General features: G+C 39.8%; 1 protein-coding gene and 1 long non-coding RNA gene across 3 annotated transcripts in view; one reads left to right on the top strand and one right to left on the bottom strand.

Moving 5' to 3' along the window:
• The window catches only part of LOC146678520 (uncharacterized), a 30,978-nt gene extending 27,573 nt beyond the window's left edge, over positions 1–3,405 (top strand). Inside the window, exons 2-3 of the long non-coding RNA XR_014910265.1 lie at positions 2,785–2,919; positions 3,054–3,405. This is a non-coding gene — a long non-coding RNA (uncharacterized LOC146678520). The remainder of the gene's footprint in view (positions 1–2,784; positions 2,920–3,053) is intronic.
• LOC146678517 (CUB and sushi domain-containing protein 1-like) overlaps positions 1–12,402 on the bottom strand; it is a 479,448-nt gene that overhangs the window by 108,231 nt on the left and 358,815 nt on the right. For both annotated transcript variants that reach the window (XM_085400429.1, XM_085400436.1), the window contains exon 25: positions 3,427–3,583. In XM_085400429.1, the coding sequence (XP_085256555.1) occupies positions 3,427–3,583 (157 nt within the window). The remainder of the gene's footprint in view (positions 1–3,426; positions 3,584–12,402) is intronic.

The raw sequence follows: 12,402 nt of genomic DNA, 5'->3' as shown, positions 1-12,402 counted from the left end.
CTCACTACGTCCTACAGAATTTCAAGGTCTGAACACAATGTTAATACAGGTACAGGTCTATACAGGCCAGAACATCCAGACTGGCCAACAGCCTGTATCCACAGGCTGTGAGGCTCCTGAACTCTCTGCCCCCCTCTCACGGACAATAACCATATCCAACTTCTTAATAGCAATGAACTGGTCTGCATTGGTGCATCATATCTTTATTCTCTTCCCCCTCCTGCCCCCCTCTTTCTTAAATAGATAACTATCATATCTGATATCATATCTCACAGTACAATAATATTGAATGGGTTGCATTGTTGTATTTTGTCATGTTTCTCAGGTCTTTGTCTGAATTTCTACGAACATTATTGCTAAGGATTGTCTTATTGCATTGGAGTCACACTGGGTTAAATATGTACACTTGGGTTTTAAGGGGTATTTATTATTTTCTTCTTTTTTTGGGTTGTATGGAAGCCCCAAACGCAATTTCATTGTTCTTGACAATGACAATAAATAAATAAATACTAAATACTAAATACTTGTGACATAAAATTATAAAATTATGCTTCTTTCTGTGACATTCAAAAAAAAGAAAAGTTGGGATTCTCACTTTCTGAAAATATAATGAGAGTTGTAATGGTAATGGAAAGCATTGTCAGTTAAATTTATGCAGTGAAAATGTGGAGGGAAAAAAAGCATTAAATGATAATTTTACATCCCACATACACACAGAAAAAACAGAGTTTCTAACTTTCTAAGATACACAAGAATAGAAAAACTTCCTGCCATTAAGGCAGATGGTTAAACAAAGACACAAGAATGCAACCAACATATGCTTTTTTCCCCCCTCAGGTCAGCTTATGATAGATATAGCATTCCCACTCAGATAGGGGTTGCTATAGGGACAATAAACAGTGAGCTGTAAAAAAGCTCTTTATTCAAGAAGATTCATCAGTTAGCAGCACAGATATTTAATTATCCAATAAAGTCTGCGATACTTAAATTTCTACATGGTAAATTTCAGCTTTTGTCAATGAAAGTTTAATGACATATTTGGCAGTGCGTTGCTAAATTGTTATGATGATCACTATGAGTCACTTGACTGTTGGGTGATGTTATTATATGTAAACCTGCTAAGTTTTTACTGCTTGCCAGATTCAGGGCATAAAATGAGAATCCACTCAATCTATACGTTTGACTTTTGTGTTTAGACCTGTCAATTCAGTGAAAACAGATTCACCTAATGGTAGCACTTTATCAGTAACAGTAATATTTTGATAACAATATAATAACCTGCAAGCAACAAAAATGGTAATAACTGTAATATGAATTGCTGTATACTGACTTATAGTTATCTATGGTTACCTAGTACTTTTTGTTTCCCTTCATAGGTAATAAGCCAGAACATTAAACATAATAGTTACATTGTTACATCCAAATAAATAATGCTATAGACATAAGTCAGGAATATTTAGTCCTGACTTGAGTTTAGTACCCTCAGTTTTTGTCTGAGTATCACCCAGCGTTTAAATTTGAATGTAATATTAGTCAGCTATAACCACTTTTGCTACAATGTAATTACTTGGCTAATAATGTGGTAATTAAGGGGTTATAACTTGCTATTTCTGTATTATTACGTTCTTTGTTTTGCCGCTATTACCACATTATTACTAAACTGTAATAGAAACTGCTAACAACCGGCTTTCTTAATGTCCTGAACAGATGTGCACATTATTTTATTTTCTGTATTGAAATAGCCTCTAATAATGTGCATTACTGAAACTGTTTAACTCAGACTCTTGACTCTGCTTAACAAGCAATTGCTGCCTCCGTTGATCAGGAGCCATTGCTTCCTCCCTTTCTTTTGTTCAAACCTTATATCAATCTCTCTTATCTATCCATCCGCTCATCTATTGCAGCAGCGCTTTGAAGAAGGTGTCACCTTCTCTGGTTTAATGACTCACTGATTGATGGTTGTCTAATGGCCTAACTGACATACAGAGCATATATCTGGCGTCCATATAACATCTAGCTTCATTTGTTTGTCCCTTCGTCCAGCCGCTCTTCCACTCGAGATGTGTCACTTTCTCACCTTCTTTTAATGACTTGCAGATAAATGCTCCTCTAATAGCCTCTTTGACTTACACAGCAGCTGCTCTTGCCTTCTTAAGAGACTCACTTTACAGCTATTAAGATGTGTGTGTGCATATGTGTTTGTCAGAAAGAAAGACAGCCTGTTTTAGATATTCATGCACTCATTTTTTACAGTATGCTTGGTAAGCTACTGTTGCACTCTGGCCCTCAACAGAAAATCCTTGGGAAAAGTGATTGTTGATCTTTCAAGCTGTCAAAAAGGGAAAAAGAAAAACAAAGCAATGCAATTTGCTGACTGAGAAAGGCTAGTCTCTACAGTTTTGTAGTACATGACACCTATTTTGTTCTGCTATATACAGTAGCACTCAAGAATCACTTGACTGAAGCATGGGGCAGGTGCAGGAAACATTCAAGAGGGCAATCAAAAACAATTACTACCACTCTAGATTTCAATTATAAACATCTCTTCATGACGATCTTTGAGATGAGCTACTTCTCATATAGTAAATTACTGTTTGCGTAGCTGTGTGCATATATTGCTGTCATTTTTAGGACTACTTTTGATCAACAATTTGTGATGGAATTTGTGTAATTTTTTGTGTAACTCTTGCCTCTGTATGGGATCAGGGAGACCAGATATCCCTAATGTGGTGATCTCAGGCTACAACTACTAATTTGCTATATACATTTTCTGTTTAACTGCAGATAATCAAAACGATGTCTCCACCAAGTGCAACATCAAGAAGGAATATTTTAAAACCCATCCATCCATTCTCTTCCACTTCTCCTCAACAAGGTCACGGATGGCTGGAACCTATCCCTGCTACCAAAGTGTGAGAGGTGGGATAAACCCTGATCAGATCGCCAGTCTGACACAGACAGACAAACAATTATTCACACTCACATTTACACCAGTGGCAATTTAGAATCATCAATTAACCTAATCCTTCTAATTGTATTTCTTTGGACTGTAGGAGAAAGCCAGAATGTCCAGAGAGAACCCACACAAACATGGGGAGAACATGCAAACTCCACACAGAAAGGCCCCAGCGAGATGGTGGGGTCAAACTCAAGACCTTCTTAAGGCAACAGTGCAAACCACGTGCCACCATGCTGCCCATAATTTGAAATATGAAACATTAAAAGGTATTAAGGAACAGTTTATGGATGTGCAAATATGTATAAGCCATTTCCCTTTAATTTAAAGTAAAATTGAAGTAGAAAGGTGTCTGTGATAGACAGCAAGAGTCGTGTTAAAAGCTCCTTTCAAACCAGCACTGTACAAGTAAATACACATTTTAAATGATCTGTATTCCTGGTTTAAACATTTTGATAAAGATCACTTACTTGTATATGTAAGGTGGAAACCCTGATTAGTTCCAGAAGCATTGCTATTAAACTCCAGCCACAGGTGATTAGATGTACTATTGATGACACGACCCATCATGTCTTCACGAGTAAAATTACCAAGGAGGCGTGACGAACTGTTCTCTCCATCATATACCTGTCAATCAAAACAAAGGATTAGGATTTCAGGACATGAATAAAAACATGAGTGTTAGAAATAATGAGGCTGTCAGTGAACATAGGTGCACAGTGCACTCCTGGCTTGGTATGAAAAACCAAAAGGCAATGCATAATGTGGGAGGTAAAGTATAAAAGGCTTATTTTTTAGTTTAGCATCCAATCCATCCATTGCTTTGTGTCCTGTTTCCTTCTCTCTGGCCACCTACTCCAGCTTTTCTTGTGGGACACAGACGTATTCCCAAGCCAGCCAAGAAGCATAATCTCTCTGTCATGCCCTGGGTCTTCCTCTGGGTCTGCTCCTTGTAGGACCCAAAAAGCTTATGGCCATAGTTGAGGAAGGTAGATCAACCAGTAAACTGACAGCTTAGTTTCATGTTCAGATCTCTCTTCACCAAAGTAGGCAAGGACAGCATTCACTTGAGGTAGCAACTCCTTGTGAAACCATGGGTGGCACTCCACACTTTTCCAGCTTTTCTAATTCTCATTCCTACCACTTCCCACACAGCTGTAAACTGCCCCAGTTCAAGGTGAATGTCACTGCTGAATGCCACTGAAGCCAAAAGAGTCACATCACACACAAAAAGCAAAAAGGTGGTTCTCAGGTCACCAAACTAGAGACCTTGTGCACTTGCCTATCTCTAGAGATTCTGTCCACAAAAGTTATGAACGCAAACGATGACAAAGGGCAACCACAGTGAAGTCCAACTCCCACTGGAAATGAGTCTGTATTACGCTATTATAATGGTTGTACAAAGACTGGATGGCCTATAAAAACAGATCCTGAAGCAACCTCCCACAGGACACCCTGAGGGACAAGTTCGATCCCACACATAATCACACACACAAGGGTTGAGCAAACTCCTACACACCCTAGAATATCCTCATGGCCATAAGGAGTTTGTCCAATATTCAATGACCAGGACAAAAGTGGAATGCATGAGAGGTATGACACACTCTATTGTCCAGTACTCTGACATAGATCTGCTCAGGTGGGCCAATGACAGTGATCCTGCTAAAGTTAACCTCCTAGGACCTGGCGTCCACATATGTGGACATCACATTTTCGGTTGTCTAGACCAAAATACTACATTTTTCTTTACACGGGCCTGATATCCACTTATGAGGACATTATACTGCCACTGTTCTATCGAAATTTAAAGCGAAAGTCCTCATATGTGGATCTCATTTTTCTAAAAAACAAAACAAAACACGTAATTCTTGTTTTTTACATTCATCAGGTCCCAATCAGCCCAAATAGCAAAGAGAAATTAAAAATGCATGCCATGAATGAGTTTGGGTCTTAGGAGGTCAAAGCAAGTCACTTTTTAAAAAATAAAAAGGGAAACCAGCACCCCGGTGGGGCGATCCAGGACAGTCCAGGACATTTAAAAAATTGCTTATCTTATCTGACATTTTGTTTGCCACAATTAAAAGTGGCACAGTGAGCACATTGTATGAACCTACTTTCAATTTTGCTGTTTAATTCTTGTTCGTAACCTCTGGCAAACAGTAAATTTGAAAATCACTTTAAATTCAGTACTGGCAACGGGAATATTGTAGCCCTCAATGAAATATAAAAAGCTGGTTATTCACAGTAAAGGTTGTCTCAAGCTGTCATAAGTGTTCAAAAAGTGTATTTATATTTTGAAAAATTATCCCCCTTCATTTTACAGATGAAACCATTAAAAAGAAATAGAGCATTTTTTTCTCCATAAAAGCTAGAAGCCTCAGTATGCATATTTTTACTAATAACTAAACACACTGGTAAAGCCAAGTCAATGCCTGTGTTTATGTGTGACTTTATTTGATATGCGCATTAAAGGAGGGGAAAAATGAATAAGACTGAAAGCAAGTGAAGACAGGAGTTTTGGTTTACGGTGACACAAAAACGTCTCTCGTTTGTATTTTCTTTGTCGATCACTTACTCACCCTCCTTTTCGATATTCAAATATTACGAAAGCATTAGTGATGTTACCATTTTAGTCTGTGAAGGTTCTCAGTCATCCAGGTCATCGTAGTCAAAGGAGTTTGCAAGGAAAAGCGTCTGGACTTCTTTAAGTTGCTTGAAGACGTTTCACCTCTCATCTGAGAAGATTCTTCAGTTCTAAGGTCAAATGGTGGGGAGTCCCAGATTTAAACCTAGTGGGAGTAACCCCCCAAAGAGGGACAAAAGGACCCCCTGATGATCCTCTAATCGCCTGAGCCAAGGTGTGAAAACGGGTGTGGGTCCCAATCAGCCAGAGTTTCGGGTGAGCTCACTGTGAAACCTGGCCCCACCTTATCATGCGAATTCCTGAGGTCAGATGGCCCAGGATGTGAGTGGGGGTTAAGGCGTCTGGGGAGGGAACTCAAAACTGGATTATAGATGGCAGACAGTTGGTGTCGTAAACCACCGCCTCTGTTCAAAGATGGTCGCTCACAGTGGACATAGATGGCTTCTTTCACTCCTCTTTCAAACCATCTGTCCTCTCTGTCCAAAATATGAACACTGGCATCCTCGAAAAAGTGTCCTTTATCCTTTAGATGCAGATGGACAGCTGAGTCTTGTCCTGTGGAGGTGGCTCTTCTATGTTGTGTCCCCACCATTTGACCTTAGAACTGAAGAAGCTTCTCGGATGAGAGGTGAAATGTCTTCAAGCAACTTAAAGAAGTCCAGACGCTTTTCTTTGTAAGCTCCTTTGGTTACCATTTCAGATTTCTTGCTGAACAGGGTCTCGTTTTAGTTTCCAACAATTCTGGTTTGCAATATATTCATTAACCTGTAATTGTGCACTCATAGAAGCAGCACAAACAAGAGGCAAAACAGCTGGAAGCAATTTATTTCGAATGAGCACATTGAAAGAAGTAGATACAGAGGGTGGAATAATGGCTGCCAAAAAACATCTTTATAACTTGGCAACACAAGAAAGTTGAGCAGAGTATTAGATTGAAGGGCTGTGCTGTGTATTTTACTTACTAAAGCCCCATTATTATGGTTTAAAAATACAGGTTTTCACCAAAACTAAAAATAAGAGGTACTTGTTATCACCAAAGTAAGTTTCTAAGCTAGCACTACATCCACAAAGTGAGCTAGTGACAAACAGAAGTTGCTTTTTTAAACAAGTTTTCATGTTTTATTGAAAATACTGTTTCCAACATTGTAAACATGTAGACAAAGAGGAGAACAGCCCTTAATTTGAAAATAATCTCTCTTGATTCATTTGAAACTATTGAAGGCAGTATTTGGTAGTGAAACTAGCTCACACAATGTGATATAAATATATTGTTCGTGCTTGGGTTGGTTATGCTTATATTTGGCAGACAGTGACATTTCTAAAGATTGCTAATGACAGGTCTGCAGGTCGCAGGAATGCCAAAGAAAATAGACGAAGGCAAGGTAATGTTCTATCTCAAGTCAGTACTGTCAGTCAGCAGAGACACCACCTGCTACAAACATGTACCTAGTTTATATTTGAGTACGTGGCCACTGGAAGCGCAGGTTGAAATTGCATCACAGTATCAGCAGCATTACTCCACTAAACTTCATTTTCTTTCCCATGTTCCCACCCCACAGCTTCCCTCTCAGTGTCCTCCAATTTTGCGTCGTTCCGTCTGCCTCTCTTGCTTTCTGCTTCAGTCTTTCTTTCTTTCTTTCTTTCTTTCTTTCTTTCTTTCTTTCTTTCTTTCTTTCTTTCTCTGTTTCAGTAAAACTCAGTATGGTTAATGAAAAGCCCTGCAGCTCATAAATCAACATGTCACCATCTGCCACCCCTCCTCTCTCTGTCTGTGTGACTCTTTCTCTCGTTCTCACTTGTTCTCTTACCACCTCTATTTTCATAACAATTCCTTCACACCCCGACTTTGTTTCCTTCTCACCCTCCCTCTTTTCTTCAGGCATGGGGGTAAATCTCAGTAAATGTGGTCAATCACGGTATTAGCTGATATTTTCAGGCAAATTGAGCTTGGTAAGCCTCTTCTTTAATAGTGCCAGGGCAAAAACTTAGCCAACAGCAAGAGAAATTGTAATGAGCTGCTTCATATATTACAGGAGAGTTTCGCCTCAAGCTGGCTGGAACTGTTAAACAAATGGTTTGTGTTCACAGTGTTCAGCTGCAGTAACAGGAATTAGCTCCATTACTGTTAGCCTGGGGAGTGGCGTGCTAATTGCTAGCCTAAGTGGCACTTTGGGGCTTTTTCTTTTTACTCATCCATTTTAGTTTTGCTGTATGCTTTCTGCTAATTTTGGGGGAAATTTATAATTAATACACTATGATCAGCCACAACATTAAAACCACCTAATTCTAATTTTACGTAGGTCTTGCTAAACTTCAGTGAAGGATCTCCAGCCCTTGGGACAAAAACATGGGATCTCTGGTGGTATCCTGTGGTGACCATATATATGCCTTTAGGGGAGGTTGCAGAGCAGGTCATCCTAATCGGAAGATTGGTGGTTTGATCCCTGGCTGTTCCAAATGTCCTAAGACTATGAATGTGTGTGTGAGATAGAAAGCACTTGAAGGAATGGGTGAATCAAGAGGTTCAACAAGTTATATAAAGTATTTCGAGTGCTCAGGTAGAGTAGAGTAGAGAAGCACGATATAAGAACCAGTCCATTTACCACTTCAGGACCGATATGGGCATTACAGTAAGTCTATAGTTCATGAGGTATTGTATATAGGTTACATCTAAGCAGTTTTTGGTGCAATATCCTATTTGTGAAGACCGTTGTCATCAAGGGGTGATATCTCCATGGGAGATGGATTTGTTCTGCAGTACCTATCTAGGGATTTTAGTTTGAATATAATACAACACAGGACCAAAAGTAAGAATTTAGTACAACAAAATTGAGTATTTTCAGTTATTTTGTCTGTAGAAACCTCTATTATTTTGGCAGTGCAGTTTCGGGTTTTATTAAGTCATTTGGACCACTTCTATTCTGCTGGGCTTCTGGATACTCCAAGTGATATTTTCAGCAAGTATTCTGGCTTTTCCACAGCTTCCATGGTGTCATCTATAAGTGCCAGCTACCTCTCGCTCTTTGTACTCACAGCTCCATAACTTTACACTTGAGCAATATTTATTACTGTGGTAAACCTGAGCAGATACTATAAAACGTGATGGATCTCAATGGGCCAAACAAGTGTTTTTTTGGGCTCATGTGACAAAATAAGACAGTATATATTCCCAGTATTCACATCAAGCTTTTTTATGCTAATAAGCAAAATTTAATCTTAACAATCAAGTATGTTTTTTCCCATCCATATCCAATCTCTGAGCTGTCACAGAAAACCTAAATCCTAGTGTCCTGTCTGAAGCTCAAGTCCATTTGTTTTTCAGTCTGATTGTGGAAGTAGTGTACCGAGGCAAGTATTTGTTGTGCTATAGCTCAATCTATACCTCATACATGCAGCTGCAACTGTGTTTCAGTGCACAGTTTAGTTTAGAATTATCTTGCTGAAAAAAAACAAACCCTTTCTAGAAAAAGCAGAGATCTGGAGAGCCACATATGTGCACTAATGCACCCCTATAGCATCAAAGAGGATGATTTTGAATGGAAAAGAAGCCAGATGGTTCGATGAGCCCGCTCCTTTTTAGCAAAGAGAAGATGCAGCATCTATATTATATAACTTGGAATTTTGATTCATCAGCCCACAGTACAGTTTTCAATGTTGCCTCAGTCCATCTTAAATGAGCTCGGGATCAGAGAGGGTAACGGCATTTGTTCGAAATGTTGTTTTTTTTCTTTACGCTGTATAATTTTAACTTGCATTTGCAGTTGCAGGAACAAACTGTGTTCACTGGCAATGAATTTCTGAGCCCATGCTGTGATTTTCACTGCAAAATCATGTCTCTTCCTAATGTTGCACCACCTGAGGCCTGGTGATTACAACTATTTAATACTGTTTTTCAGCCCTGTCCCCGGTGCACAGAGAATTATATTTTAAATTGTAAATGATGTGCTCCAAAATATCTTCATAATTATATGCAGTGGGCCAGAAACATCCGGAATGATCCAGAACAGCCACAGAAATCCAAGTATCCAACATCCTGCCTGCACACTCTGCACATCCTTTTTAACTTCTCATCCCTGTCATTCTTCCCATTCCCGTGTTCCCAAACCAATTCTCTGTGAATAGCACGCATGGTCGTCGATTAATTGCTGTGACAACTGCATATCAGCAATCATAAGACATGATCATTTGACCAATCATGGCTCATTGTTATGCAATTGTATTAGTTTTGATTGTTATGCAACAGTGCTATTCATAAAGATGAAGAATCCTGCAGTCTACTGAGACTGTAGACGTCTACAAAAACGTTGCATCCAGAGGGTTTAAATGACAGTAAAACCAGGTGAGGCTGGCATGCAGTAATGTGTGGTGCAGTTTTATAACAATGCACTGTGTTGGACTGATGCAGGGCAAATTGTGGTATCTATGGGTATTGCTAGGTTATGCAGCAGAAAAGGTGGTAAATGCATATAAATGCATTCAGTTCAGCATTCAATACAATCCACCCCTCACAACTCATCAGGAAACTGACAGACCTGGGTATCAGTTCCCTCATCTGCAAATGGTTACTGGACTTCCTGACCAACCGCCCCCAACATGTCCGGCTGGATAACCGCTGCTCATCTACCATCACAATGAACACCGGTGTACCACAAGGCTGTGTGATGAGCCCTTTCCTCTACTCCCTCTTCACCCACGACTGCAGACCTGCTGATGGTTCCAACACCATCATTAAGTTTGCAGATGACACCACGGTGATTGGCCTCATCAGTGACAACGATGAGGCCGCCTACAGGGAGGAGGTGGATCGTCTGGCTGAGTGGTGCGACAGAAACAACCTGCTGCTTAACACCGAGAAGACCAAGGAGCTCATCGTGGACTACAGGAGGAATGCTGACCCACATCCACCCATCCACATTAAGGGGACGGCTGTGGAGCGTGTGAGCAGCTTCAAGTTCCTGGGAGTCCACATCTCCGAGGATCTCACCTGGACGACCAACTGCTCCAAGCTGGTCAAGAAGGCTCACCAGCGCCTCTTCTTCTTGAGGACTCTGAGGAAGAACCACCTGTCCTCAGACATCCTGGTGAACTTCTATCGCTGCACCATCGAGAGCATCCTGACCAACTGTATAACAGTCTGGTACGGGAACTGCTCTGCCTCGGACCGGAAGGCGTTGCAGAGGGTCGTGAAAACTGCCCAGCGCATCGCCGGAGCACCACTTCCTGCCATAAAAGACATCTACAGGAAGCGGTGTCTGAAAAGGGCTGGGAAAATCATCAAAGACCCCAGTCACCCATCACATGGACTCTTCACCCTCCTGCCCTCTGGGAGGCGCTACAGGAGCCTCCGGACTAAGACCACCAGGTACCGGAACAGCTTCTTCCCCACAGCTGTCAGACTCCTGAACTCTGCCTCCTGACATCTGACCCACGTTAAACTCATGGACTGAACATACACACACCCACAATGGACAACTGTACCCTCAAACACAATAATAACATGGACTGAACCACCACTCACAACCACTAGCACTTTATATAGCCTCTGTAGAAACTATCTACACCCTCACTTATCTTAACTGCACTACTGTATAGCTCTGTGTAAATAATCATTCTGTACATTCGATAATCTTTAATCCTACAACTGTTTACAACTTGCATAGTTCCCATTTCTGTATAGCTGTATATCCCAGATTCTGTAATGTTATTTATTTCATATTCTGTATAGTTTTTCATATTTATATCCTGTTCATATCCTGTACATAGCTTGTACTCACTACAGCCTGTACATACTTATAGTTATAGAATATTCACAACATACTTCATACCGTGTACATTATAACATACCATAATAGACCCATTTCTGTAATATACTCACATATCTATATTATTGCTAATATATATTGTAATATATCTATATCACTAAAGCACTTCTGGATGGATGCAAACTGCATTTCGTTGCCCTGTACCTGTGCATGTGCAATGACAATAAAGTTGAATTCTATTCTATTCTATTCTATATATTTCAAGGGGAAAAGCATTTAAAACCTTATTAGTTTAAAAGTCTGCAAACTTTTAAATGATTTTGATTAGGTTTGATGGGATATTTTGTACATGCAATTTTTATTTCCTGTTGACAATTAGATTTCCTTTATCTCCTTTTTCTGAATATACAGGGAATATTTAGGCGTTTGCGTGTCTGTTAACCATCTTGGCGTCACTTTCCTTTTGTTAAAAGGATTTTTACTTTTTTCAAACACATCCCACTGGGAACAGTTCCAGCTTTTACAATGACGTTAAGCCTCTCTAAAAGTCAGGAAGAACCCTGCTAATACAATCTAACTACAGACAGGCTCAGCCAATGCTCTAGGCCTAAGACTGATAATACACTCTAACCACATACTGGCTTAACCATGCCCTCAGGCCTAATACTGCTAAGAGACATTGTGAATAAAAACAGTTTTAGACGATGTCTGTAGGACAGCGCTAAGACTGTAAAATAGCTTGCACAATTGCCAACGGGGCATGTACCAGAGCGAGACTTATGAGGATATATGCGCATCAGAAATATCTGTAATTCTCTGTGCAGATGGGAATTTTTTAACATCAAGTTTATAACAAAAAAAATTTCTTGACTAAAAAAACCCCCAAAAAACTCCACATTTTAAATACACTAAAGATCAATGTACCTCTTTCAGTGTCTTAGAAAAAAAGTTCAAGGAGTTTAGATTTTTTTTACTAAATACAAATAAATATATTGTCAAAAAACAAACAAACAAACATTTCTTTGTCCAAAATAAAGGCT

Source organism: Rhamphochromis longiceps, linkage group LG1 (assembly GCF_057381845.1).
Source record: "Rhamphochromis longiceps isolate RC_006_pf linkage group LG1, R_longiceps_female_GT1.1, whole genome shotgun sequence".
Lineage (NCBI taxonomy): Eukaryota > Metazoa > Chordata > Actinopteri > Cichliformes > Cichlidae > Rhamphochromis > Rhamphochromis longiceps.
The sequence above is the reverse complement of the archived record's forward strand: the minus strand, read 5'-3'. Positions and strand labels throughout refer to the sequence as shown.